The 27,870-nt window shown below is 43.4% G+C and overlaps 1 protein-coding gene across 2 annotated transcripts in view; it reads left to right on the top strand.

The window, feature by feature from the left end:
* EBF2 (EBF transcription factor 2) overlaps window positions 1-27,870 on the top strand; it is a 182,977-nt gene that overhangs the window by 4,682 nt on the left and 150,425 nt on the right. For both annotated transcript variants that reach the window (XM_074940036.1, XM_074940035.1), the window contains exons 2-7: window positions 60-221; window positions 2,725-2,881; window positions 3,911-3,974; window positions 4,320-4,375; window positions 4,714-4,787; window positions 11,303-11,371. In XM_074940036.1, the coding sequence (XP_074796137.1) occupies window positions 91-221; window positions 2,725-2,881; window positions 3,911-3,974; window positions 4,320-4,375; window positions 4,714-4,787; window positions 11,303-11,371 (551 nt within the window). In that variant the 5' untranslated portion in view covers window positions 60-90. The remainder of the gene's footprint in view (window positions 1-59; window positions 222-2,724; window positions 2,882-3,910; window positions 3,975-4,319; window positions 4,376-4,713; window positions 4,788-11,302; window positions 11,372-27,870) is intronic.

Genomic DNA, 27,870 nt, shown 5'->3' with positions numbered 1-27,870 from the left:
GGGTGTGGGTGTCAATTTCAAAGGCTTTTTTTGTTTGGTTTTTTTTTTTTTTTTTAAAGAAACTGTTGCCGGTTGGAATAGACTTCTTAAATGTTTGGGATTCAAGATACTTTAGGAAGAGGACCGATTCTGAAAGAGAAATCTCTCGCGTCTGAAATGGATCCCGTCAGGTCCTGGGTCAGAAATGTTGGGGTTGTGGATGCAAACGTAGCTGCACAAAGGTAATCGAGCCTTGTGTTTCCCCTTTTGAAACCTCCCTTTCCTCCCGCTGTTGTTCAGACTCGCGACTGAATTTACTCCCCCGCCCCAGTCAGTGAAAATCCAAGAGGGCAAAACTGTAGCGAGAGACAAACGCGCACAGCAGAGGAAGTCAGAGAGCAGAGATTGGAGGGGAGAGCGTTTTTCTTCTTTTTTGGGGGGGTAGGGGACACCCATCCATAGCAATACCACGAACAGTAACTCTTTAGACCCTTGTATGCCCGAACGTCTGAGTCGGATGTTCTTCTGGCTAAACTTAATTGCTATGCCTCTTTTGATTCAAAATCACCTTGTTATCCTTGATCTCATGCTTTATATAGCGAACGCCACCCTCCTCCCCACTCGAGCCACAGGGTTCGGCAGAAAGCGAGCCCAGCGTGGGTTTGAGTAACGAGGGAAAGGGGAAGATACCTTTACCAGGGCTTTGCAAAACTGCAGGTATCAGCGGTGCAGGAGAGAGCTGTCGTGTGAATGAGCTGAGTCGAGTCCTTGACCCCACTTACTAACTCCTTGCGTTAGTCTTGTCAACACTATGTAGATCTCAGTGCTGGCTGGAATATAAAACCCGTCCAACTGCAAACGAGGATGCCTTCTTGCTTCTGGTTGGGGGATAATCCCTCTATTCCGTAATAAATACGCCCCAGTAGTGCCGGGTTCTCTTTGGGTTATTGACCTCATCTCCCCCTTCTTTTCTCTTCTGTTGATCTTTTTATGGAGGAGAGAGGGGAACGAAACCCTCCCTAAACAAAACATGTCCCCACGTTCTGCAGGTATATCTTTAGCCAGCCTTCGGGCACACGTGTGGGAAGGGGCTGAATCGCCCCGAGAAGAAAGTTGAGGATAGAGACAACTTGACTTGAGGGACATACATCCGCGTTGCATGTACGTTGGTCTAGGAACCAATATACAAATAGAGCCCTATATGCCCTCACCACCTCCATCTGATCTCTATGGAAGATCTTTCAGGCAGCACGAGAGGAGATATCAGAAGTTGTTGGGTTTTTTTAAAATGAATATTGATGGTTTAATTTATATGCGGAGGAAAAATACCTTGATGGGGAAAGCGAAAGTAAAACAAATGTTAGATGCACGGTGAGAAATCGCCAATTGACAGCGGCTAATTGATCGGTGTTCGCATTGGGACGTCACTAATTATTCTAGATGTCTAGTAAAAATACAGTGATCAAAGTTCTTATATTCAAGATGATAAAAATCAAGCTATTAAACTGGCCCGGAAGGGGGTGGGGGAAGAAGGCAGGGGGATTGTGTGTTGCCCAGTCTCATTGTACCTGTCTAGTTGGGTTAGAAATAAAGGGGGGGGGGGGATATTTGTAGCTTTCCAAAGAGTCAAATACTTTTCTCAAGTACGTGAAGCAACAATCTTAGGTGAGTCCATTTCAGGAGTTAAATCTGGAGAAAGGCGGAAAACTTCATAGAAATGCTGTAAGTGAGAAATCCTCTCCACGTATCTGTCTTCTGTGCATTCTGTAAAAATCGACATAAAGGAAAGAGTGGAACCAATTCTGCTAAAAAACGAAATCTAAGGTTTAGAATTTCCATTGTATGAAAAGATCCCGAATCATTCAAACTCGGTAAATGCGCGGAAGAAATCACCGCATCTTCTGCAGAATGTGTGACAAACGTCAGGCAACCTGTGTTTAAATTACACGTAGTTAACCCACAAAACGGCACTGGGAAGACCCGCACGTTGATTCAAATGGATCAGTGACTAAACAATGTGAAATTAATAGAAACTTCGCTCCCGAGGAAGGTAGGCACATTGCTTGAAACCAGTTGCCTTCCAACCTCAGTACAGACTCCTAGTTGGGAAAAGATTTTAAGAGCGTTGACCTGGGCTAAAGGAAAAGTGAACTCAGTTGGAATTTTATCATTTTTCAGATCCTTTAGCATTTATATTCTACTTTTGTTGTATTCTAGACACACCCCTTATATTGTACCCAACAAATGAGTACGAAAGGGAAGAAGATGATGGATCAGAGGAGATGATAAAATATTTCTCCGGTTTTGGAATAACTTACCTTGCAATCTTTCCTTAATACTCAAGTTCTGTTAATTATTCTTCTCTACAGAGTGAGAATCAAGGCATAAGAGGGAAAATATTAATCAAGTTTCTAGACTCTGTAACATTTGGGAGAAGAAAAAGTTCTTAATTTGGCTGCCACCGAAATTCAAGCAGGCTTCACTTTTATTTCACTTAATGTTTTTAATCGGAAGTGATGTGAGTGCGCCAGGGTGGAGTGGAAAGCAGCGAGATCAAAGTCATTAGTAACAATTGACTGTTAATAACCCAGTGTGCTATAGACCAGGAGAATCCTACCCCCCTCTAGAATCCTTCTCTGTGTGTTTTTTTGATTACTTTTAATCCAAGTGCAACCTTTGAGTGCAACCTTTTAATTCATCTGTTTCTCTCCCCTCCCTCCCCGATTCCATCTGTTTCCTCCACAGCGGCGTAGCTTTGTCCAGAGCCCACTTTGAAAAGCAGCCACCTTCCAACTTGAGGAAATCCAATTTCTTTCATTTTGTCCTGGCTCTCTACGATAGGCAGGGGCAGCCGGTGGAAATAGAGAGGACCGCCTTTGTGGACTTCGTAGAAAATGATAAAGTAAGGCCTGTCTATTTTCTTGCTTGCTTGCTTGCTTTCCTCCCCAAATTTACCGTCGGCGCCCCCACCCGTTCTAGTACCTGCCCTTGTAAAGTACTGTCGTTCTCAGCCATCCTTTCCTGCTACCTAACCCCTGGTTTTGTGGTCAGGGGTTAGGTAGCGGGACGACTGCTTCCTCCCCTGTTCTCAACACTCTCTCCTTCGCTGTAATTAACAAGGCTAGTTAATTTCTGCCACCCCGGGAGATAAAATGGGAGTTTCCTACATCCACTTACAATAAAATAGAATAAAACCACACCGGGGTCCAATACCTTGTTGTATCTTTTATTAATATTATTAGTATTTTTGCATATGCCGGATCTGCCAAGTTTTATATGTACCCTGAGCGAGCTGTGATTTGTCATATTATCTGCTAAGCCTGTTCTTTTCAGACTCCAAAGTCAACGGCTGGGTGTCGGAAACGTTTGCTCTTGAGTTTTAGATCCAGGCGTTAAGCATTTAGAAACCTTCCAAATCATCTTTGGCTTTAGTTTAGTTACGGGCAAGGACTTTTAATTATGAAGGACGCCATGAATAATTGTCTTCTGATAAATTACAGTCCCAGTTCACCTGAGAAATGTCCCGGTAACATAAACCTTCAGGAAATAAATACCGATAGGACTTACTGTAAAACTATTTCATTATTTTGCACGTACAGTTTTGTTTAAAAAAAAACAAAACCCTGCCAGCGTCGATCTGCTGTATATTAGCTTGCTTAAAATTTGTGAATTCACCCGATAGGGGAAGAGCGTTTATGTTATAAAGTTGGGAGCTTTATAGCAAGTGGAAAAGTTTCTGCAAATGCCACAGGAAGGGGATGTCTGTCCTGGGTCACTCGGAAGGTTAATTTATCCCAATCAGTGGATCCACCTCACAAAGATCTTAATGAACTTTCTTGTCACATCCATTAGTGATTTGCAAGCGGGTTGCTTTTGTCCGCGAACGGCACCAAACAAATTCTGGGACGATAGTTTTAAATCTCTCTTTCAGGAACAAGGCAATGAAAAGACCAATAACGGCACACACTACAAACTTCAACTCCTTTACAGCAATGGTAAGTCACCTACAAAAGGCTGGGGGTGGGAAAGAAGGGGTTGGGAACGAAGAACCCGTGATAAAGTTTTAAGACCTTGCAGAGATCGCTTCTATAAAATACATTGAAGTCCCTTTGTCTCTCTTCTGGAAGCAAAAATCCTCACTGTGGAGAGCTGCTTCTCGGGTCTGGCCAATATGACACCCTTTGGTAAACCCATGCTTTGAAAAACAGCAGCCTTAGACTTTCAGATGATGCTTGATAGGAAGTAAAACGAAGTAGAAAAGTTACAGGATGGTTTAGATGGTTTCCCCGACCTATCTCTGTAACTGTTGGATTTCCTGTTTCTTCCCCTTCTCTCTCTAGGTGTCAGAACTGAACAGGACCTGTTTGTTAGGCTCATCGATTCAGTCACGAAACAGGTGAGCTGAGGCCGGCTTTTGTGTTGTACAATCCCCACTCTTTCATTTCCCTCTCACTCTGTGCTTTATTTTCTCCACCCCAGCGTCTGTGTTGCATACCTTAATTTCCAGTGCATTTGAAAAACAATATCTTAGCCTCTTCCTTCCCCCAGTGATCCTAAGATCTTAACAATTGTAAGTGACACTTGGTTATATGCACACTGACTACCTTGTGCAAAAAAGACTTTGAGGGTGGGAATTGCAAGCCACGGGGCTCTGCAGTTTTAAAAAACTGAATATTACAAGAAGCAAACAAACCAAAAACCTCCTCCATATACTAATTTCCCTAATTTTCATAGCCCATCACTTATGAAGGCCAGAACAAGAATCCAGAGATGTGCAGAGTTCTGCTTACTCATGAAGTCATGTGCAGGTAAGACAATTTTATTGGTGGCGTAGGATTTATTCAGTTAATAAGAGTAAGTTTGCTTCCAAAGATGCTAAAAGGGGTTTTCCATAGAAGTTTGAGATATGAGGAGTTTCGTTTTTGCGCCGGGGATGCTCTTCCAAAAGAATAATTTCTCTTTGCCCGGATACAACGTTTGGTTTGTGTTACATGCCAATTTATTCAGTACTACAGATCTGGAAATCCTGCCTAAGATCTGAACTGCACTATTTTTGTTCTGTTTTGCACTGGGTTTGGACAACAAAATAAAAGGGCCCAGAATTCCCAACTGTCTATTTCTTTAAGCTTTTCCAGTTTGCCCTTCTAAAATGATTACTGTCAATTTCCAGAACCTGCCTGAAAATTAGAAGGCACTCCTGATTTATTTTTCCCAGGTGACATATTTTAACATTATCAATTAAATGAACGTAATTAATGTTCTTTAGTTCTGTCCCCAAAATACATCTTTGCAATAATTTTTTGCTACAAGCCATGGTTACGGAACTTCTGCTTTTACATAAAATAGACAAAAAATTTAGGATGTTGAAATGATACATTAAAGGATAAAATACTGGTCAGGATGTTCTGAATCACATTTGTGGATGTCTTTAGGTACATGTATCTTATGTATGTACATCTTGCTTCCATGGTAGCTTATTCTTTTTCCTGCTCACACAATTACTGTTTTTCGATACATTTAATTATGCAAACAGGCCATGTCCTTATATTAAAATGTGCTAAGTTGTGCACAGAATGGTCTTTCACAAAATGAAAGGCAAACCCAACCTTGACCTTTATTAAACATATTTGTGATTTAGTGTAATAGGTTTTTTGAAAAGCTCTTGGATTGAATGTTGCTTGTTTTAAAAAGCACATTGTGCTAATAATTTTAAGTATTGCCTTCTCAGGGGACGATACAGTAGAAGCAATTTAATAGGATAGAATTTGTTGCTGAGGGGGAAGTATTTTTCACATTTTTCAAAAGGTAATGGAATAATTGGTGTACCTGGGAAACTGCAATGACGGTGAAGTATGCAAAAGTGTGTGTGTGTTCATGTTCATACATACACACATGCATGCAAAACTTACCTCTTATATGTCGCCCTCATTAACAGAGTAACTGTACACCATTACTTCTGAACATTGCAAATATTACTTTCATAGATGTGTGTGTTTAGATGCGTGATACACAATTTGCTTTTTGTCTTTACATAACCTACAATTTGCTCTGTATTTATGCATATATCAAAGAAGAGTGAGGCGGGGCATATTACTTTTTGGTTTCTCTAAAACTTACGTATTTATTTTAATATATATGCTATCCCTGTTTGTGAAAGGCTTGGCTTAGATAATCATTGGAGAAGCAAAATCTTTGGATTTCTATACACTAGGGTCTCGATTTTAATAACAAAATGACAGCTAGTGTAATCCATTTTTTTTCACTCCTGCTGGATGGAGCGAGAATCTATATTAAGAGTGAAAAAACCCAAAACAACCTCCTTTCTTCAAAACAAAATGATCTTTCCTTTGACAATGACCAACATTTTAAAAGTACTAAATAAACTCTCTGATAAGCTTTTGTATATTGGGCTTCCTTCGATGCCTATAAATATATTCCATGCTTGATTTAAGGTAATGTTCTACAAATGTAAACCATTATTCAGTTTGTACTAAACTCCTGCTTGATAGATTAGCCAAGGAAGAATTACAATTCAGGGCTGTCCTTTCCATGTAAGACACAGATTAGTGAACCAAATCAAAAGCTCTGTGTAACCTAATCAAGACATTTGATTTTTAAATGTCTTGTTCAGAGATATTTTTAAAACAGGATGCTGCCTATTTGGAAGAGGCATTATATTTGAATAATACCAGGGGGAATGAATGAATCCAACTCAAACTTGACATTTTTTTTTAAGCACACTAATCAAATCCTCCTTGCTCTATGCTGCTTATGTGGTAGCATCAATTTTTAAAGCCCCTACTTTGGTTTGCATTAGTAACAGTATATAAAACATTAATGTAATGTGCCCACTCTGAGGTCCAAATTGATGCTGCTTGTTATTGTTTTTTAAATTATAGGGTTTGTTTTCTTTTTCTTGTTAGTTGCAGGTAAATACCCTTTTGATCTTTTGATTTGATTTGTCATAGAAAATCACTCAGATATTCATGCTGTATACAGACAAGTGCATCCAACCCCCCCCCCCACATCTTCTAGTCAGACAGTGACAGATGTATCCTTAGCAGGAAAGTTGTCTAAATATTGATGCGGATGCAACAATCTGTCATATCAATTGAAAGTTTAAAATCTCAACTCCTTCCTCCCGCCCCTTCCCCCAATAGTGAGTGCGTTCAGTTAGAGCTTTTAATTTATTTATTTACTACAGTTCTGAAAGTTTTAGCAATAGGCTTTATGTGTTTGGGCTATTCCAGTGTAATGGGAACCGTCCATCTAGGGTGGAGGTCTCTCTTAAATATACAGTATCTTTTTCTCTCAATGGTAGGAAATCAAGGTAAACAGTCTCTTCTCATGGAGTAACTGTTGGTCGTCGTCTTGTTCTACCAATTATCAACTAAGAGGAAACTAGTTGTTATGCTTTTGCCAGGAGCCCGCGATGCCCTCAACGCTCAGAGGGTTAAAAGGTATTATAATTTGAACAGAAGTAGTCTCAGGGCCTACAGCTGGCTAATAACAGAGTCGTATTGAGTGCAAGCAAGCCCCACAGCTGTGACTTTCGCCACAAGGCTCAGACTAGACAGGAGCTCTAATCAGCTGGGCCAGGCGGCCACTGGGGCCTGTGTCTTTATCGTCCAGATGGTGTGAATTTAGACACTTTTGTTATGCAATTGCAGGGAGGAGTTGGGGAGAAGAAAACAAAACAAAGGCCACCATGCTGTGAGCTTATTTGAGTTTGAAATTAGAGACAGATTTAAAAAAAAAAAAAAAAAAGTTGAGGGCTGAATTTTAAAACCATTTTAGTCGGGCTGCTGGGGGCGGGGGGGGGGGGAGGGGATGCAATGCATAAGGCCTTTCTTTGATATGGGGCCTTATGGGGCATCTAGTTTCTAGGGCTGGCTTTGTTGTTCTTGTTGGTTGTTGCTTTTTCACCAGTACGCTTCATGTTGCAAGACTTACAGTATCCTGTGTGGATCTGATTATATGAGAAAATAACATAGCTCAAAGCGTGGTAAGGATTTATTTTTGTGACGATAATAAGTCTTAGGCCCTGATCCTACAACTTTATGCAAGTGAGTAATTCCACTGGGACCAAAGGAATGACACGTACGTTTGTGTGTGTGTGTGTGTATAAAGTTACTCAGGTGCTTAAATATTAGCAGGATCAGGGTCTTAATTTCCACTTAAACCAACGTTATGGACCCAGTACTGGAGTCACTGAGATTTTTACCACTGATTTACCTGGGAGCAGGGTCAGCCCAGTAAGGAACAACTATTATATAACAACCCAATTGGAAGATTGTCAGTATTTAAATGCCACAGTGATAGGTCATTTGAAGTACCTTGGATAGTGGGGACCTGAAGATTTGAGATGGACTTCAGCTGAAACACCTGACTGGAATATCCTCAAATTTTAGAAATAATCTGATCCACAACTAAACTTGTCATTTTGTGGAAAGGGGTGGTGCTTTCAGAATAAAATATTTCTTGTGTTCTGGGGCTCAGAAAGTACTAAGGTGAGAGGAAATTGTTTAGTTGTTTACCAAAAATATACTACACTAGAGGCAAACAGTGAGAAAATTAATATTTGCGAAGTGCTTGGACGCCTTCGGGTCAAAGGCATATTTTTAATAATACATAATGCTTCAAAGCTCATAAATGTGATAACCAAGTATGCAAACTAAATCTAACAATGAGATGGGTTTTTGCCAGGAAGCAGGTATGTTGCATCTCAAATCCGTGTAATTTAATCTAAACAACTCTACAGTGTGCTGACAAAGAGATTTGATGTGGGTACGATCGCTTTACTCCATTTTGTGTCTTGTTGTGACGTTATAATCTGATGTGTCTGTCATGAGATCGACTGTATGAGTTATATGATCTTTTGAGTATTATTGCAAAGAAAGGAACTGTGGTGTTTTGTTTTTTGTTTTTTTTGGTTAGCATTAAAAAAAAGCACACCAGTGTAAAACTCTTTCTTTAAAAAACTGAGCTAAGTTTTTTTTGTTCGACAGTGGCAAACAGTATGCTGCATTAAACCGAACAAGAGATTTGCTCCTGGTTTCATTTCCAACTGGTCATAATATTTGCTGCTTTAAAATAGAAGTCAAACCTCTACTCCTTCTAAATGACAGGTTTCAGAGTAGCAGCCGCGTTAGTCTGTATTCGCAGAAAGAAAAGGAGGACTTGTGGCACCTTAGAGACTAACCAATTTATTTGAGCATAAGCTTTCGTGAGCTACAGCTCACTTCATCGGATGCATCAAATAAATTGGTTAGTCTCTAAGGTGCCACAAGTCCTCCTTTTCTTCGAAATGAGGGGGTTCTGTTTATTTTTTCTTTAGAATAGAAAATCTGAAATCTCCGATTTTTGTTACCAAAGTATGAAACTTTGTCTAAATGGCCAACGGGTGGTGAAATTTATCCAAGGTGCACTCAAAAAGAAGTTAGACATGGGAGTGACGGGGGGAAGAGAGAGTCTCAGTGGTTGTCAATCCTTGTAGCTTCACTGAAGTCAATGGAGCTCTGACACTTTACACCAAATAAGTACCTACCTCAGGGATTCTCAAATATCTTGTGAATCCCTTATTTTTAAAGGCATGGACTCAATGGATAACTGTGGGATTGAGGCAAAGGAATACAAAAAGTGTCAAAATAGCTCACGTTAGAACTGCTAATGAAAGAGATCTGCTTGTTGCATCCCATCTTGCTGGGCCGTGTAAACTCACAAAGGGAAAGGCAAGCAGTTCCTGTCATGCTACAGCTTGCTGATTGAATGCATGTACTTAAAATGCTTAATAGCTCTGAGGTGGGAAGTTTTATGTCCATGTTTATATTTTAAGCATTGTATATCTGAGTATTATTGACTTCAAAAGAGTTAATCCTTCATATTGTATAGCCTTGGACTCATTCATGCATTTTTATCTGTTTTTCCTCTGGTCAGAGCAATTCCCTGTGGAAAGCAGCTGAATTTAGGCTAACTAGGAATTTTGAAAATGCATTCAGCCCCCTCAAAACCACTGCACATAAAACGACACAGTCTGGGCCAAATTCAGCTCTCGGTTACGTTGGTGTAAATCCAAATAACTTCACAAAAAGGCGATGGGACCAACTGCTTGGATTGATGCGGGCGTAACTGCAGCTGACCCACTGGCGGTGGGGGCAGAAGGGAATTTTGATACAGTGTGCTTAAATGTTCAGCCGTTTTGCTGATAAATATTGTTTCCCTCCGCTAACATCCTGGTTGTGTCAAATGGAGCTGTTTGATTTACCACAGCATCAGGATTCTCTTAACACGTCTGATGGGCTTGCACACCGTTGCTATGAGATGTTTTTATAATGTAGCGATAGCAAGCCCTTCCCGCCTCCTCCACCCAATGCATGTGTCAAGCGACCACCTCTTTAGTTGGCATAAATGGGTCTAGCTCCTTTGGTTTTCAAACAGAATGGGCACGTACAAAGGTCCTGAACTGGTGCCGAGGGCCCCGTCTGCACGGACAGCAATGAGAGTTGAGTGCTCCGTTACCTCCCAGACGCGGGCAGCCGCGCTCTCGCAGGATATATATGCGTGCCTGTATGTACGTACGCAAGCTTACGTGCACACACATAGTGTGCGTGTGTGTGTGTGTAAATTTTAAATAAAGTCCCTATGCCGTACTTTAATTATTGTATCCCTTTGGGGCAGGGACCTTGTTATCTTGCTTATGCTTGTAAAGCCCTAGACATACCCATGGGAGAGAGAACTTGTCTGTTGGTAAACGGGGTGCAAATTACATTGCATGCTCATCAGAGAGAGGCTGATGTGTACAATTTCTATGCCATCATATTGCTGACCACACTGTATAAACTTTATATTACATTCCCATTTATAAATAGGGTTAACAGATGTGGAGTAAATGGTCAATCAATTATTACGGCGTCCAACAAGTTAGTAGGTTGCTTATAAACATGGCTTGTCGTCGGCTATGACACCTTTTACTGGTGGGCTTATAACCGTCTAGAACACATGCTGCTCATGTCTGTTACATGCTTACAACATCTGTTAAACATTTATAAATGGAGCCTTAATATAAAATGTGACCATATTGCTTTTCCTTTGGGCTGAGATTTTTCAAAGGAGACTAAGGGGAGCCGAGTGTCTAAATCTCGTTGACGTTAAAGGGGAGTTGGGCACCTCCTTGAGACCCCCTTTGGAAATCCCAGTTAGAATTTTCTGGATACCACTTAAATGTCCACAGTGCCTTTAGTTCAGCTGAGCAAGGCTTAGAGTTCGTTGCTTTGCCGTTAATACTCACAGAAATCCTCTCATTTTGGTTTCTTCCCCGCTCCAGCCGGTGCTGTGAAAAGAAAAGTTGCGGCAACAGAAACGAGACTCCCTCGGATCCTGTGATCATCGACAGGTAGGAAATAAAGCGCTCTCTTCCACATCACCCAACAAACCAAACCAAACAGCTGGGTTTGCTTGGAGACAGCCACGGGTCTGTCTCTCTCCTGTGCTGTCTTTGCTGTACGATCCTAAAGTGCTAGCCTTAGAGCTAGTTATTTTCAGAAAAGCTGGGCTTCCCTTGGTGGAATTTTTTTATTTTAATGCTGTCCTACATCTACCAATTTAAATTTGACCAAGTATTCTGTGCATGGTAAGTCTCTGAATACTGTCTATTCACCTGGGATGGGAGCCAGCTGGATTGCTGGAATAGATACAGTTTCAAGTAACCTGGCAGTTTCATTAAAATTCCTTAACAAAATAATGATGTTGTATTTGCGGCTTTTTTGGGAAACACATGATCCAGGTTTTAAATGCATGGTTTTGGGATTACCATACGTCTTATGCAGAACATCCATTTCACATATTTCTTGGCCTTCAGTTTCTGAGGGGGGAAGTGTGTGTGTATTCAGTGAAAATGTAAGGAGGCAAATTCGAAACTGATAAAAAAGGAAATTTTTTTTGCACTGCCTGCAATTAGCCTGTGGAATTCATTGATACAAGACACCGAGGCCAAGAGCTTAGCAGGATATAAAAGGGGATAACAAGAAGTATGCAGCATTCTTTTAGTAAATGCTAAAAAATACACAACTTGAGTGCTTTATGTAGAGAGATCTTAAGACCTCATGCTTCAAGGCAAATGCTTCTGTCTCGATATCAGGGGTCAGGAAGAAACCTTTCCTTGGGACAGGTTTTTCTATAGCTATCTATTGCAGGGGTTTTTCTTCTGTGGTATTGGCCATAACTGGAGTAGATGGACCATGAGTCCAATTTCTTTGTTCCTTTGTTACGCCTATATTCAGTGTATCTATTATACATTATTAGGTTATCTACATATCATCTACATTTATACTTGGATTTAAGAATGGTCAAATTAGTTTGAATAAGGATCTATAATTCCCTTCCCTCAAATTGTTACTAGTCAATTTGATCCTAATCCTTTTTGGAGGCTCTGAATTTTTTTAGCTGTTTTTTTTTTTTCTTTGTCTTTATCTTCGCACTTTCAGCTTGTGGCTGAGACCAAAGATGGAAATGCCAAAGAACCACAGTATTCTGGCTAGAAAAAGAAGAGCTGGACATGTCATATTGAGCTTGTCTGCACAATTTCTAGCCCATATTTGGCTGACTTGAGGTCTGGTTTGAGTCTGTATCTGAGAACTATCCAACCTCAAGTCTGAACATCTTGAGGTTTGCCCATTGCAGCTGGGGAGACAACATGGTGCACTGGGTGAGGAGTCAGAAAATCTAGGTCCTATTCCTGATTCTGCCTCAGACTCTCTGTTTGATCTTGGGCAAGGTACTTTCCCTCTGTGTGCATCAGTTTCCCCATCTGTAAAACAGGAATTATGCTGCTTAAAGTGATTTGAGATCTGTGAACGTACAATGCTATGGAAGGGAAACTATTATTTTATAGACAGCCCAGGGCTTTTCTTCTGAACCCAGCCTTGGCAAGACTTAATTTCTGAGGGATCTTTGAAAATATTAAGTGTCATAAAGTCCTTTCACCACAGTCACCTTCATTGGTGAGAATTCTGCCACATGTTAATGACAACACAGGGCCCTAGCTGTAACAAAGATGATTCCCACCAGCTCCACGGGAGTATGTTCCAGATCTCTGTCGACTGTTTCATATGAAGCTCGTTCCTCTCTCTGGCAACCATGAGGGGGACCTTTTGCCAAATAGACACAAATCAGGTAGAGGGGGATTAGATGCACTACTTAGCTGAAACAGTTTGTTCTTGTCTTTTTAAAGGCCGTCCTCCAGATCAGGGCTGGAGCAGTGTTGGTGGAGGATGCCCTGCCATTAGGGGAGCAGTGTGGGCTCATGAGCAGGGCACTGGACTGAGAATCTGGGAACCTGAGTTCTTTTCCCAGCTCTGCCCCTGACCTGCAGTGTGACCTTGGGCAAATCGCTCACCTCTCTGGCATCTGTTTTCCCTCCCACCCTTTGTCTGTTTTGTCCATATGGATTACGAGCTTGCCAGGGCCAGGACAGGCTTAACCTAAGTGATACTATAATGTAAATAGAATAATACTACCTACGATACACCTATTCTGTGGACAAACAGAATTTAATTTCCAGAGTCTGGGAATCCGGCACCTTTCATAAGCACTGAAAGCCCTTTTAGGATTTTCAAACTAATCAAACAACCTGCAGCCAATGAATGATCCCCTTTGACCTCCCCACAAATGCTTGTATGTTAGAGAGTAGTATGTGTTTCTGGAATCATCTGAGAAGCTGGATTCTAAATATTTTTGGGGATTTTACATTGCTTGTTGGTAGAAAGCAAACTGCTACAACTAGCCACTCTGCACCAGGTGAAATATCGCTTCTGAAAGGCAGATCACATTCCTCCACGGTCCAACATGCTGATGGGTATTTGTGTGGGTGTGTATTTGAACAGAGGGTTTTTAATTGTTTGTCTAAATAATGATGTGTGTGTTTAATGTTGGCTTCCTGTATTGATTTATTGTTTTAACTTAAAAATATTAACTTTAAAACTCTTCTCAGAGAGAGCTCTGCCACGGGTTGAAGCAATATTGAAATATGGAGATCGAGACGTTACAATGTAACAACCATGGTGAAAAGTAACATTTATTTGTTGAGTGAATAGGATGACCAGATAGCAAGTGTGAAAAATCGGGACAGGAACTGGGGGGTAATAGGTACCTATATAAGAAAAAGCCCCCAAAATCGGGACTGTCCCTATATAATCGGGACATCTGGTCACCCTAGGAGTGAATATCACGTACTTGAAGGCAACTGTAGCTCTGGATTGAAAGCAGCTGAAGTTCCATGTACACTTAAAAAGATAAATAAATTGCAGGCATGATGACAGAGATCTTTGCTGTCAGCGGGGCGCTGACTCGTAGGGGGAACGCACTTACCACATGACATCATTCTCTTCTGCAGGGCAGGTAGGACTGATCAGTGCTTTAATATGGCCCAGAAATGTGCTGAAGTCTCTTATTTTAGCTCAATTCAGGGTCACTGGGTGAAACACAGTTTCGTTCAGTGTGCAATGCAAGATCGAACCAGGCCTGGAGCTCATCCTCTTGTCTGGGGTTTTCCAAGGAGCCTGAGGAAGTGAAGTGGGAGCTGGATGCCAACCTCTGTTAGGCTGTTCAGAAAACCCAAGCTGCGGTAACTGAATCCTCTGACACTGATGCCACGTAGATAGGCCTGGATTCTGCAGCCTTGAATATGGGCAGGGGTGCGGGGGGGAGATTGCTTTCTTTTCATAGCAGTTAATGTTAGTCTTGTCCTTGAGCCAGGACAGCAGGATCAGGCCTAGAGAGAGGATGAAACGTGGAGGAAGGAAGAGGGGACACTGAAGAAAGCTTGATGTTCAGCTGACCCATGTCCAGAATGAATCTGTGAGAGAAGTGAGAGACAGCTAGAGTCTTCCATTTAGAAGGGAAGGAAAACAGAGATCACCAAGGGACTGGCTGGATTGAATACGATGCGCTGGCATTCCCTTTCTGCCTCATTCAATCATATGCATTACTGTTGCTGCAAGGGTTTGTGAGAAAATGGTGATTGGCACTTGGGAAGGCCCATGTCCATTGTAATCCCTACCGTGGTAGGGGGCCTGATTGTAACATGGCTAAAACCGGATTCCATCTTGCAGCGTAGAAGGGACCAAAACATGCTGCTCACAGCAAAAGACTGGGAAGAAACCAAACACTTCTTAGTCCCATCTATTTATTGTTTGTATTCACAGTGCATCCACAATTAAAGACATGTTGGGGTGCCCTTTTGTCTCAAGCAGCTTCCCCAGTCATTGTGGTGGTTAGTGTAGCTAAGACTTAGACCCCAACGAAACGTAGAGGATGCTAATTGAAGAGTGCTTGGAGCAACTAGCCCAAAGTCTCTTCCCATGCCCAAGCAGGTTACGCTCTCCTATCTGACAACATATTAATCTGACCATGCACTCAGATTCAGCCAAGAGGCTGAATTCTTGGCCCCGATCTTCAGCTGGCACGAATCAGTGCAACTCTATTGGAATGACGCCAGTTTATGCCAGCTCAGGATCTGGACCCTTTGTGTTTGCTGTGAGTATTTTAGGATGTTACATCCCATCCTTTGAGCTGAAGAACGCACCTTTCACCCCTTTAATTATTTTTTGCCTTTTGCCTGCACTCGTAGCCTGGCACGTTGTAAATTCCCCCCGAGGGGTGCTGTGCAGTGACAACTGGATGACTTTTGTGGCTGAATCGTGGGCATCTTGGGTTTATATTGAAAAAGAGGGAAACAGTTCAGTGGGGGAAATAACATCGGGCAGCCCTGAACAAAGTCCAAAAATCCTTATGCTGAAAAAACCCATTTCTGCTGTAACCTTTGCTCTGGGGACTCGATTTAGATCCGAAGGACCTAGTAGTTATTTTCTTCTCAATCTTGGAAACTGATGTTTTGCTATTGGAATTGGAGCATGAATGTTGCCTTGCTTGCATTCGCCGTCCAGCCATCTCCCTGGGTAACTATCTGTAAGTTGCCTAATATGGTCCACACCCCTCCAAGCGAATGCTGATGCAGAATCCCCCTAAAGACTCATTCCAGCCTTACCAGCGGAAATCACTTAGTCAGCAAAACACTGAAGAGTTGTTGCGGTTTTGGGAGCAGGCAGGTGTGCAGAGCTGTTATTGACAGGAAGACTCTTCCCCCCCCCCTCCGCCCCCCCCAGTGCTTCCCCTAACTCATAGCTTTATGTGTTTGCTCTTTAGCACACGGATAATGTTGTCAGCAGGATGTTGGTTGGGTGAGTCTCACTTGGGCTGTGCTCTCCCAGCGGTGAAAAGTCTTCTCGCTCTCGGTTGTTGCTGTGTCATTCAGGATTTGATCCAACTGTACAGTGTCCATTTCCCGGTGTCTGGAATATTGTGTACAGGGGGAGTTTTTGGAATAAAGTCAGTACATTTCCTCTCTGAGTTTTTTTTCCCCCTCTCTCGGTGGGCCAGATTCTGATCTCACTCACCCTGGTTCCAATCTGAAGACGCTTCCTTGACTTGAATGGAAACACAACAGATTTACACCGGTGTAACTGTGATCACAATCTGACCCATAGCTATCCTTAATGCAAAATTTATACTGTACTTGTAATGAGGAATCTTGCTATCCTAAATCCTGCTATTGCAGCTTGATGTATGCAGAGTGGGTCAGATCTCCAACTAGTGTAAACAGACATAGCTCCCCTGGTTTCAGTATGTTCATGCTTTAATTCTACATCCCGACACGGTCCAGAACAGTCCCTGAATGGTTGTAGCCTCCATTGGATCCTCCCTCTTGGTTTATTTTTTAAGTTATCATCTAGGATCTTGGTAGTGTTAAGGACGCTGCAAAATTATCATGTTCTGCCAAAGCCAAGTTGGAGTCTTTCCCGTGGCTGAAATGACACTTAGTGCTGTTGCAATGTTTGGCAGCCTCTGGAATGTGGAGTGTTGCCTCCGAGACAAAGATTTTCTCATATGCTGAAGGAAATGCGGGATGACAGTAAAACGGTGCAGGAATTCTTGAGGCAGATCTCTGGAAAATTATAAAGCCTTCCTCTTGCAATTGAAACTTCGCGAGTGGCAGCGGTGGCTTGTGTGGTCTGTATCCTAGATGTCACCGAGTCTGGTTATTTTTCAGAGCCTGAAGGGTAACTGAAAAGGAAAACCGGTCTTGTAGGTCAAGCATTGGGCTGGGACTCGAGAGATCTGGGTTCTAGCCATTGCTCTACCACAGACTCCCTGTGTGACCTGGGGCAAGTCGCTCAGATCCCCCACTACAGAATAGAGATGATGATGCATTCTTTCTCCTCTCCTTGCTCTGCCTTGTCTATTAGATGTTGGGACTGTCCCTTACTACATGTACTGTTTAGTGCAGCGCCTAGCGCAATGAGGCCCTGATCTCACTTGTGTCTTCTGGGTGTACTGAACTATAAATGTTACCTGTCCTTACAGAGGGCTCTCTGTGGACCATAGAGCAGTTTGAGTCCACTACTGTCTTTGAGCTACTAAAACTAGCTCAGGCAGAGAGGGATCCTGGGTTCAATTCCCACGGTGGAAGTGGGGATTGTTCTGGAAAGCCTAATGCACAGTTTGGGCTCAATAGGGAAGCACTGATAATCCCGGGGATACAAGAGAGGAACAGGATTTGAGTGAGCGGTGAGGTGCGGAATATTAACTTGGTTTAGAGATGCACTGAACTGCTGCAAAAGAAGGAGAGCGAGATGATCCTTAACTGAGGCCAGTGGAGCTATGCTGGTTTATAGCAGTGGAGTATCTGGCACTGTAATCGCAGTCGGTGGTGCACCACAGAATTGGTCCACTGACATACACTCCAGATCTGCAGCCATTTGCCAGGCAAGTAAAAAAAAAAAAAACCCCCCAAACCATCAGCACTTGTTAGCATCTCTGCAGAGAAGCCAAAGAGACTGAATTACATTCTTTCACCCTGGAAGTGCGGGGGGTGTGTGGTTCGTCCCTTCTCAGCAGAGATGGGGGCAGTGGGGATGCAGTTTGCCTTGCTGCTACCCATGCCATCGCTGCTGCCTGGCTGCACGGAGGGCTGAAGTCTCTAGGGCTGTCTGGCACATTTCACAACCACTGCAAGTCACTTCAGGCAAGACAGTCGCTGCCAGATACAGCTATTATGAATGTGCCACTGCAGTGTCGGTGTAGCGTGTTGACGTGCTGGGTTTGATATGCCAGCGTAGGAGAGGGGTTGCGATACGCCATGTCTTGCTGCAACCCAAGTGACAGCTGTGATTCATACATGTGTTTTTTAGATTGCACGCTCTTCCGGCGGAAGAATACTCACTGGCTCGAAATATCTGGAGGCTTCCCTTTGAATTTTTCTGCTTTTAATGATGTTGATTGTTTTTCCTGCCATGTGAAGCAGAAATGGATGAGGACGCAATATGTTTTAGTAGTTAGTGGGGGATGGAAGACCTGAATGTTCCCAGTTACGCTACGCGCTTGCTGTGTAACCTTAGTCAAGTCACTTAACTATCCATGCCTCAGTTTCACTTTTGTGTAAAATGGGGTGGTAATTACCCATCTTGTGAAGTGCTTTGAGATCTTGGCATATAAATTCTATTATTTTTTTTCATACGTCTCTTCGAGCAGCAATTCTCAATACTTGGTCGATCTGGAGTTGTTCTATTTGGGCCTCTTTTAATTCTGTTCATTTCCCCCCTCCTTGTGAAGCTGCCGGGGTGACGTAAATGACTCTCTGAAGCTGCTGTTGCTGTGGAGAGAAGTTATGAGAGTAAAGCGGGGACAGCTCTCTGCTGCTCCCTGCAGTCCCCCTCCAGCTATCCCCTTCGCCCCTCCGAAGCCTGCAGTGATCTCTGCACTTGTCCTAGGCAGTCAAAGTTCTTTGTTTGCCGCTAAACGCGGCACTCCTGCAAAGAGCTGCTGTTGTGCCATCTGTCTCCTTATGAATTTTTTAGTAGACTGGATGTTTGCGAGAAATCAGTAAGTTGGAATGCACTAGCCCAGCCATTTGACAAGTGGTTTCTTTAGTCCCTTAAAAAAGCCCAACAACCCCACAAAAAAACTCCAAAAACAAGCCCAAGTTTTTTGGAACGCTTCAGCTTCTGGTTTCAGCATTTCACTTAATGAGTTTGTATGTGGCTAGACAACAGATTTGCCAGGGAGCTGAGTCAAAAGGAGCATAAGAATCTCCTTGAATGCATGTGCCAGAAAAAAAGGGAAGGATGGTCCAGTGGTTAGGGTGCAAGCCTGAGACTTGGGAGACCCAGATTCAATTCCCTGCTCCACCACCGATTTCCTGTGAGCCCCTCTGTGCCTCACTTCCCCATCTGTACAATGGGGATAATAGCACTGTCCTGCCTCACAGGGGCGGTTGTGACGATGATAAATACAGTAAAGAGTCCGAGGTCCTTGGACGCGATAGAGTTAGGAGTCAGGACTGCTGGAAACTCCCTTGAAGTGGGGGGGGCGACAGGTGCTTGAACCATGGCCTCCCTCACCCCGGCTCTGCCCCTCCCCGAGACTCCGCCCCCTCCCTCCATTGCTCACCTTTAAGGCAGGTAAAAAGTAGAAGGGCATAGCCCTCCCACTTTTAAAAGTGACAGTGTGATGCTCCTTGGTCCCCCGCCTTGTGCCGGTGCCCCTGATAGAAGGCATGTAAGTACCGAGAGAGAAGAAGAAAGGGAAGGTAGATGCACTCTCAATGTGATGTTGTCCTGCGGTAATGATTTTTGGGTCGGATGGGGTAAGAGGTAGGAAGCAGGAGTAGGAGGGGGAGATGGGTCCAGGATTATTTCTGGAGATGGTGTCAGCAAAATACAATGGGTCAGAGCCTCAACTGGTGTAAATTCACATAACTCCATTTGAGGTCAGCCAGGGGAGGTTAAAGCCCCAGAATTTCAGGCAGTCCAAGGCTGTATGCCTGTGCTAAACTTTATTTCTTCTTAAAAGTTTCCCATCAGTGCTGACAACTGCTACCACTTAAGAAAATAAATCTAATGAGAACAAGTCCCAAAGGACTTGAGCAACTGTGCGATCCGATAAGATCCAATGATGCTGCAGTACAATTTGGACAGCCAGCGTGGATGGAGTCCAACCTGGTTAGACTCTCTCTGCTCTAACCCAGATAAAGAGCATTGCTGCCTGGTTAACCCCATGTTAGATTCCTGATTGGCCCGCTCAGAGCTCTGACCGTGCGTAAGCACAGTGAGTGAGATCCTGGCCTCACTGAAGTCGATGGGAGTTTTACCATTGACTTAAATGGGCAGGAGAGGATTTCACCTAGTCTAAGCCCCAAGGCCAGTGTAAACGTCAAGGAAAGGGGTTGAATGGCCTGGGAGCAGCTAATAATAAAGGATCTCAACGGGACAAAAGGGAAGGGCTTAAGGAGACAACAGTATGACGAGCCTTTAGAACCAGTGAGTTTAGTGGGGGGCGGGGGGAATGGAAGAAGCATATGCGGGAGCCAGTTATGTGGCACAGCTGGCTTCCCACCAGGCTGCATGCATTTGGGTGTGTAATGCACTTGGGAAGTGCGGCGTGCATTCCCCTCTGTGGCTGATCCTCCCAGGGCCAGTAGTGTACTATGTCTCCCAGCATGTGGCGAGTCAAACCGTAGAGATCTGTGCTTTGGTGCTGATGGGTCCCGGTTTCAAATTCTGCTAGCTGACCCTGTGGGCATGTTTTACATGAGCACATTTGACCTGAATGCAGTTCTCCGAGGGAAACCGTTCATTACACTCTCTTGGGGTCTGTTGGTTTCATGACTCTCACTGAAACCCAGAGGGGTTGAATCTCTCCTCCCGCCATGGACACACAAACTGAAATTGGAATGGAGTTTCCCATGAGCCAAAATTCTGTGTGCGCGGGAGAGGAGGGTGGCTGTTATTTTTTGCCTAGTGGGTTTAATAATTCAGAGAGACAGTTCTGGGTATGGAGAGAACAGATGGGCCAGTAATCAAACCTACCTGGTTTCCGGCTGTGCTTTGCCAAAACGCGTATCCAACTCATTGGCCCCACCCACGCTGGAGGGGTGGGAGTTCAGCAGTGGAGGGTGGAGAGCCATGTTAGACACTCGTCCATGGTCTGACATGGCTACCCTAGAGTACGCTTCCTCTGCATATACCTGACCCTAAATGCTTCCCGGATCCTTAAAAAGAAAAGGAGTACTTGTGGCACGTTAGAGACTAACCAATTTATTTGAGCATAGGCTTTGGCGCCTTTCCATCCTCCTACCTTATCCTCTTCTAGACCCTGTTTTATGGACTTGTCCCCTCTTGTCCCACAATCTTGCTCTTCATGGCAGTCTCCTGATTCCCGTTGACACCTTTTTGTTTCTCTATAATCCCTCCCTTGGTCGTAGCATGCTTTCAACACCCGTTATTCCTGGTGGGCTCCCTTGTAATCCCCATCCCCTATACGCCCCCAATTCCTGCCCCTGTAGGCTAAGTTGGCTTCATTCCCCTTGTATGTCATTCCTGAAGGCCTCCCTTTTAACAAGTGGGGTCTGTTTCCTCCCTTTCTCTTATTCAGTGCCTGATCCAAAGTCCACTGGTTTCTAGAAGACTCTTATTGATAGACTTAGAATCAGTCTCTCATTCCCTATGTGATACTTGTACTGGCACTGAGTAGTGCAGTATCTGACTGCCTCAGAATCTGTAAAGTATTTATCCTCTGTATCCCTGTGAGGCAGGGAAGTGCTATTCTCTCAAATCTAATCTACAGATGGGAAACTGAGGAACAAAGAGACTAAGGCCCAGATCCTCAAAAGTATTTAGGCTGCTAACTTCCATTAGTTTCAGGATCTGGGCCTAAGTGACTTGCCCAAGGTCACACAGGACACCTGTGGCAGAGCATGGAATTAAACTCAGGTCACACAAAGTAATATTTTGTTGCCGGACCAATCTCCGGTGGTGAAAGAGACAAGGTTTCACACTTACGCAAATCTCTAGCTGTGTAATCTTGGAAGTTTCTCTCTTTCACCAACAGAAGCTGGTCCAATAAAAAAAAAATACCGCACCTACCTCATCTCTCTAATTTCCATTATGTCTTTCTCGTATTTCCTTTGTAACTCTAATGCGTTTCTCTCTTCCAAACCCCACTTCTTTTCCCACCCCCATCCTCTCCCTCGGTTAATTTCCTTCCCAGTTAAAGAACCCGGTGCTTATTTCTCTGTGGGCGTTCCATTTATAACTCCATGTTTGGTGGTTTTTACATCAAGTGGAGTCCATTGAGCTTGTAAATTGTATTGGATCAGTGAGCCTATAATGAGGCTTCTAAGTCCAAACAGTGCAAGTCTGCTGGGATTTTATTGTTCATAAAGCTTCTTCCCTGGGGAGTGATAGTCATTAGGTGTGTGCTGTGTTTAATATTTGGTCATGACAGGAAGCAATAATTTTCATTCTTTACTGTGGCTCTTGAGTAGTTTTTAAGTAGTTGGCTTATTTGAGTCACAGGAACCGTGAACCAATTAGGCAAAGAAGGGCTGCTGTTCTCCGTATGAATTTGTATTTCTCCTACAAATGCTATTAAATGTGGCGACTTATCGCCACGTTGTGGCTTTTAATCACAGCTTTGCCCCTCTCGTGAACTCCTTAGGTCTGTAGCACCCGCCAGGAGGTGGCAGAAAGCTGTTATCACCAGACAATGGGACTACTTTTACTGGAGGGATTGGATATTTATGCCTTCAGAACAGCGACAATCCACGCTGCTGGCTGTGCGTTGTTAACCTCGTCACTTACAAGCCGGATCCTGCCCTTGTTGAAATTGACTTCAGTAGGAGCAGGCTTATGTTCACCTATTTTTCCACCTAGAAGTTGGTGGGCAAATAATTCAGGCCAAGGTTTTTCAAAAGTGATTAAGGATTTTGCGAGCCAAAAATTAGGGAACCCACTTGAGACATCTTCAATGGGCCTAATTTTCAGAGAGCAGATACTTAGCACTAGAACTGATTGAAAATTTTTTGTTGAAATGTGGGGGGAATTTTTTTGAATTGTGGCGGGGGGGGGGGGGGGTTGTAAGAAAAGCTGTCATCTGGGGTAAAGTTTTCTGGTTTTCACATGAAAAACCAGAGGCCAAGAACCATAATATATTCGGGGGGGGGGGCGGGGTTCATTTTTGGTCAAAACAACATTTTCATGGGAATTTGGGGGAAGCATTTTTATTTCTTTTTTTCAAAATTTCCTGTGATTTTTCAAACAGTTCTCCGCAGCATTTTCTGAAAACCAGACCCTCTTTAAGGTGTCTCAAACTGGGACTCCAAAATCACTGGATCTTGACCAGTAGTTATTTTTCAAACATCCATGCCCTCTCCTGGCTCCTGAATGCCAGTGGTAGCTACAGAAAGAAGCAAACTATTAATTATAAAAAAAGAAATCTTCTGAGCTCCAGGTGGTTTTTTTTTTTTTTAAATGTGTGTTTCAGCTGGTGTGTGTGGGGTGAAACTCTCTCTCTCTCTCTTTTTCCCTCTCCCTCTCCCTCTCCCTCTCTTTCAATTTTCTTCCCAGTAGCAGCCTGACACAACCAGCATGAAGAGGACAAATTTCACTTTAGCTTCTTCTGCTTTCTGGTAGAAAGTTTTCTTTTGACTCTGGGAAGTGGTAACTTAAGTCATTCATAAACACTCCCTCCACTCTTGCATTGCACACAGAGAGGCAAAACTGGGGCAGCAGAGAACTGTACAGGGTGGCAGAGGGTAGGGGTGACAATGCAAACCGAGGCCTGCCACAGTCAATGCGGTTCATTGCTGCTGTGCATAAGAAATTATTCACAGGAAAGCAAATCCAGCCTAGAGAGAGGTTACATCAGGTGCAGCTTCCTAGCCGTCAGTTGGCAGAACTCCAAGGTGTGTGGAGTTTTTTGTTTTGAGAGAGATCCTTCTCCGTTGGGGAAGGTGCCGGGGGGGGCGGGGTTTGACTGTGGTGGGGAGCATGGCGCGAGACTTCCTTCAACTGATCAAGGGCACCCTCCCTTCGATTGCTGCTTTTCAACTGTTTCTCTAAGTTTCTCACTGTTCTCTCGATTCAGGTTTCTGTAGCTGCCTGAAGATGCATGATGCCAATATTCTTACGCCACGCGTACCCCAGGGTCTGATTCAAAGCTTTTGAAGTTGGTGGAAAGACACAATGAAAAAGACTTGAATGGGCTTTTGGATCAAGCTCCTAGTAGGGAGCAGGAATCAATAAGCATGTGCAGCAGCATCCCAAGAAACCACTTTTCTTATGTGGGCACGGAAGGAGTTGTGAACAGAAAATATAAGGAATCTGGGGCAAGGGAGGGTAGAAAGCCAGGGCCACAGGTTTAAGCTATTGGGATCACAAATCATTTTTGGTCTTCCATTAGCCTTGTCTTCAAAAGGGAATTTAATTAAGTTTAAACACAATTTTTAATGACCAGGAGGACAGTGTAGTCTAATGGATACGCCACACTGGGAGTCAGGAGACCTGGGTTCTATTCTTGGCTCTGTCTGGCTCTGCTGTGTGACCTAGAGCAAGTCCCCTCCCCTCTCTGTGTCCCCACATCCCCACCCACCCTTTGTCTGCCTTGTTCATTTAAACTAGAAGCTCTTTGAGGTCGGGGCTGTCTGCCAAGCACGATGGGACCCCGGTCTCAGTTGGCACCGCTAGGCACGGCTGTCATACAAATGACGATGGTAATGGACGATGCTGACCATGACCGGTTGGAATAGACCAGGGCAAGTTGTGGTCAGCATCCTGTCCGCTAGTGAAAGGGGCAACCCAGCTCGTCTCGGGGTTTAGCTACACCTAGCTGAGCTGTTGCTGACTGTGACTCGTGCTTGCTTACACTGGTCAGACAGCATCTTGATGGCTAACCTGAGCGTTACTGTGCAAGCCTGAGTGCCGTCAGATTTCCTCATGTGGGCTGAGCCAGAGCAGGTGACCTCTGCAGGTCCAGCCATGGAGTTCATCAGAACTTCGTACCCTTAGGGTCTGGAGAGCTTAGTGGCTGAAATGACTCCAACTCAGCAGCCTGTGGAAGGATGAGCCCTGTTCCCTGCAGCTCAGGTTTTGGCATGAAGGCAGTGAACTCTGTGCTGTGATAAATAAGATGTTTCTTCTCTTTAAAAAAAACAAAACAAAACCCATTGGAAATGTGGATCCCCAGCAAAATAAAACAATCTTGTCAATTACCATAAATCCTTTCAGATTCCAGGCTCTGCTGCCTGGTGGGAGGTTTCTCCTTTGACACCTTTTTTTCCCTTTTGTTACTGATGCTCCCCTCAAAGAACTAGCCCACTTAATCCACAGGTCGCGCCAACAGTACTGTCTGCCTTTTTCACATTCCACTGCTATTGCTGACTACAACCATGGAGTTGTATTTTCAGACTGGTTGTAGGTGTTTGCTTGCTCCCTATTAGTCTGTTCGCTTTCTCCAGGGGAAAGTTTTCCACCAGCGTATTTTCCCTCTGGATCCTTGTCTTGACCTTTGGTGCTCTATGCAAAAGGCCACAGAAGAAAGGAAAGACACAGTTGTCTTGCTCTTATGGTTCCATACCCCAGAGCTGCATCGCAAAAACACAACTGTGCAAAGTGTATTTGCATTAACCACCCACCCACACATGCGTGCATGCATTTTCAAAATGCCAACCTTGGAGGAACATCCATTAAGTTTTTTTTAAAGAGGGGGCATAATGAGGGTAATTATAATGGAGTTGGAAGCCAATACAAAGTGAGTACGCCACCAGCCAATCTTGTATAAAGAAATCGGACTTGCTGCAGTGCGTGTCGGTGCCAGATACAAACTGGATTTAATTATTTTTAAAGGGCCACAGTTGTGCCCTCGGATACTATGTTGATAAAAGCCATTTATCTAGGCTCTGATTCAGCAAAGCACTTAGGCACCTGCTTAATTTCCACTGACTTCAATGGAACTTAAGCATGTGCTTAAATGCTTTGCTGAAGCTGTGTCCTAGAGAGGAAGGTACGGTCTCCTGGCTAAGGCAGTTAGATTGGGATTCATGAGAGCTAGGCTCAACTCCTGACTTTAGCACAAACTTTGTGTGACTTCAGGCAGGTCACTTAATCACTTTGTTCCTTAGTTTCACCATCTCTAAAATAGGGATAACAACATTTCCTTTCTCCCACTGACTGTCTGTCTTCTCTATTTAGAATGTAAACTCTTCAGGGCAGGAACTTTTTCTTGAAAAGTGCAGGTACAACACCTAATACGCTGGGGTCCCAATTATAGCAGAGGGCCTCCTCCAGATCCTAGTGTAATATAAATAAATCCCAGATAGATGGTTTAGACTAAAAGAAAAAAGCTGGCACTATTTTTTAACTAATAAACTTTAAGATTAAGAAAAATGTTTTGATTTTTTTTTATTGAGTTGCTACAGGGTATTTTGTTTGGGTTTAGCAGACATTTCCCCCGCAGACAATGTGCACCATGATCAAAAGATGAAAGACCAGAGAGGCAGATGAATAGACAGGCAGGTTTATTTTCACTAGTCACATAGAAGTGCAAAAAGTAAACAGACAGCACATTGGAGACAGAAATTATTTTGGTTTGGTAAAAGATCCTTGTTGTAGGCTTCAGTGGGACCCCATCTAAATATATCAAGATATAGAATCTGCAGTATTGACAAACCCAAGTGATCAATTATCATGAGTCCGGACCCAGAGAATTATGAGATTTTTATAAATTTGGGGTTCTTTTTTGTTGCCTTTTTGTTGAGGGCTCATGTTTTTCAAGCTTGTCTCCATAACTAAGACTCCTAGAAATGTTGTTTTTTGTTTTTTTTTAAACATGAAAGCTAAAATTCTCATGTATTCACATGACAGCAGGAGGTGAGGCTTTGAGAAAAACACCAAACATCATGGGAGTTGGCAATGCTGAATGTGTGTTGATTTTTAGAGTGTGAAATAATACTACAAGTTAGCTTTTACAAAAGTATACATAAATATAAATCTAGAAATACTACATCGCATCTTCAAGCAAGCTGTACAACGTTGGCCCCTTATTTGCTATTGACCAAGTGCATTACAAAAATCCGACAGTTTTGTTTCTAAATTATGTCATCAGGTTAATTCTCTTAATATTTTTTCATACAAACATTTTCCCTCAAAAACGTTGGCAATGGGCCCCACCCTGCAAACTACTCCATAAAAGCAGACACTGTTGACTTCAGCGTGTTCTGTGAGAGTCCAAGGGTCTATCTGGGTTTGGGTTGAAGGACCTGATTCTGCAGGGTCACGGCATGCCTCCTCCAAGGATCCTGAGTGCCTTCTGCAACTTGCTTAGGCCCTGATTGAGGAAAGCCCTCCACATGTTCTTTAAATCCATTCAGATTCAGGAAAGCATGGAACTCAATGGTACTTAAGCTCAAGCTATCTTGAATAGGGCCAGTTTCCTGAATTATGGCCTTTCACAGAACCTCGTGTGTGTGTGTGTGTGTGTGTTTCGCACCTTTTGGATTGTATTCTCAAATTATAGGGCTGCATCTACTCCAGTGTAGAACAACATTCCATTTGATGTTGACCAAATATCTGACCAGGGTAATGCCTAAGAAAGCTGCTGAAAAATGTGATGTGTTTGGTCATTCAAAATCCTTCAATTAAAAAGAAGGGTGGAAAAATATATAATGTTGTGTCAGTGTCATTTATTGACAGTGAGCTTCATAAGATCCTTTGGGACGTTCTTGTTGGGGGGGGGGGAGCCCTTTATCTTAAGCATTTCCCAGCATTCCTTCAAGACATCTGGTTCTCTCATTTTCTATCTTGACTTCTGTGCCTTCAAAAATATCACTGTCAGTTTTTTACTATTTAGCCAAGCAACACAAGCAGACTGGTGGTCCTGCATGATAACTTGTCTAAAACATGGTTGTCTTTCAGAAGCAGTGACCTTAACCGTTTCAGTGGCGGGGGGTTTTGACATTGTTTCTCTGCGTTCCTGTCGCTATCCACCCGCTTTGGTTTTGTA

This window comes from Natator depressus, chromosome 26 (assembly GCF_965152275.1).
Source record: "Natator depressus isolate rNatDep1 chromosome 26, rNatDep2.hap1, whole genome shotgun sequence".
NCBI classification, from domain to species: Eukaryota; Metazoa; Chordata; order Testudines; family Cheloniidae; genus Natator; species Natator depressus.
Note: the sequence above shows the minus strand (reverse complement) of the source record. Positions and strands in the feature narration are given on the sequence as shown.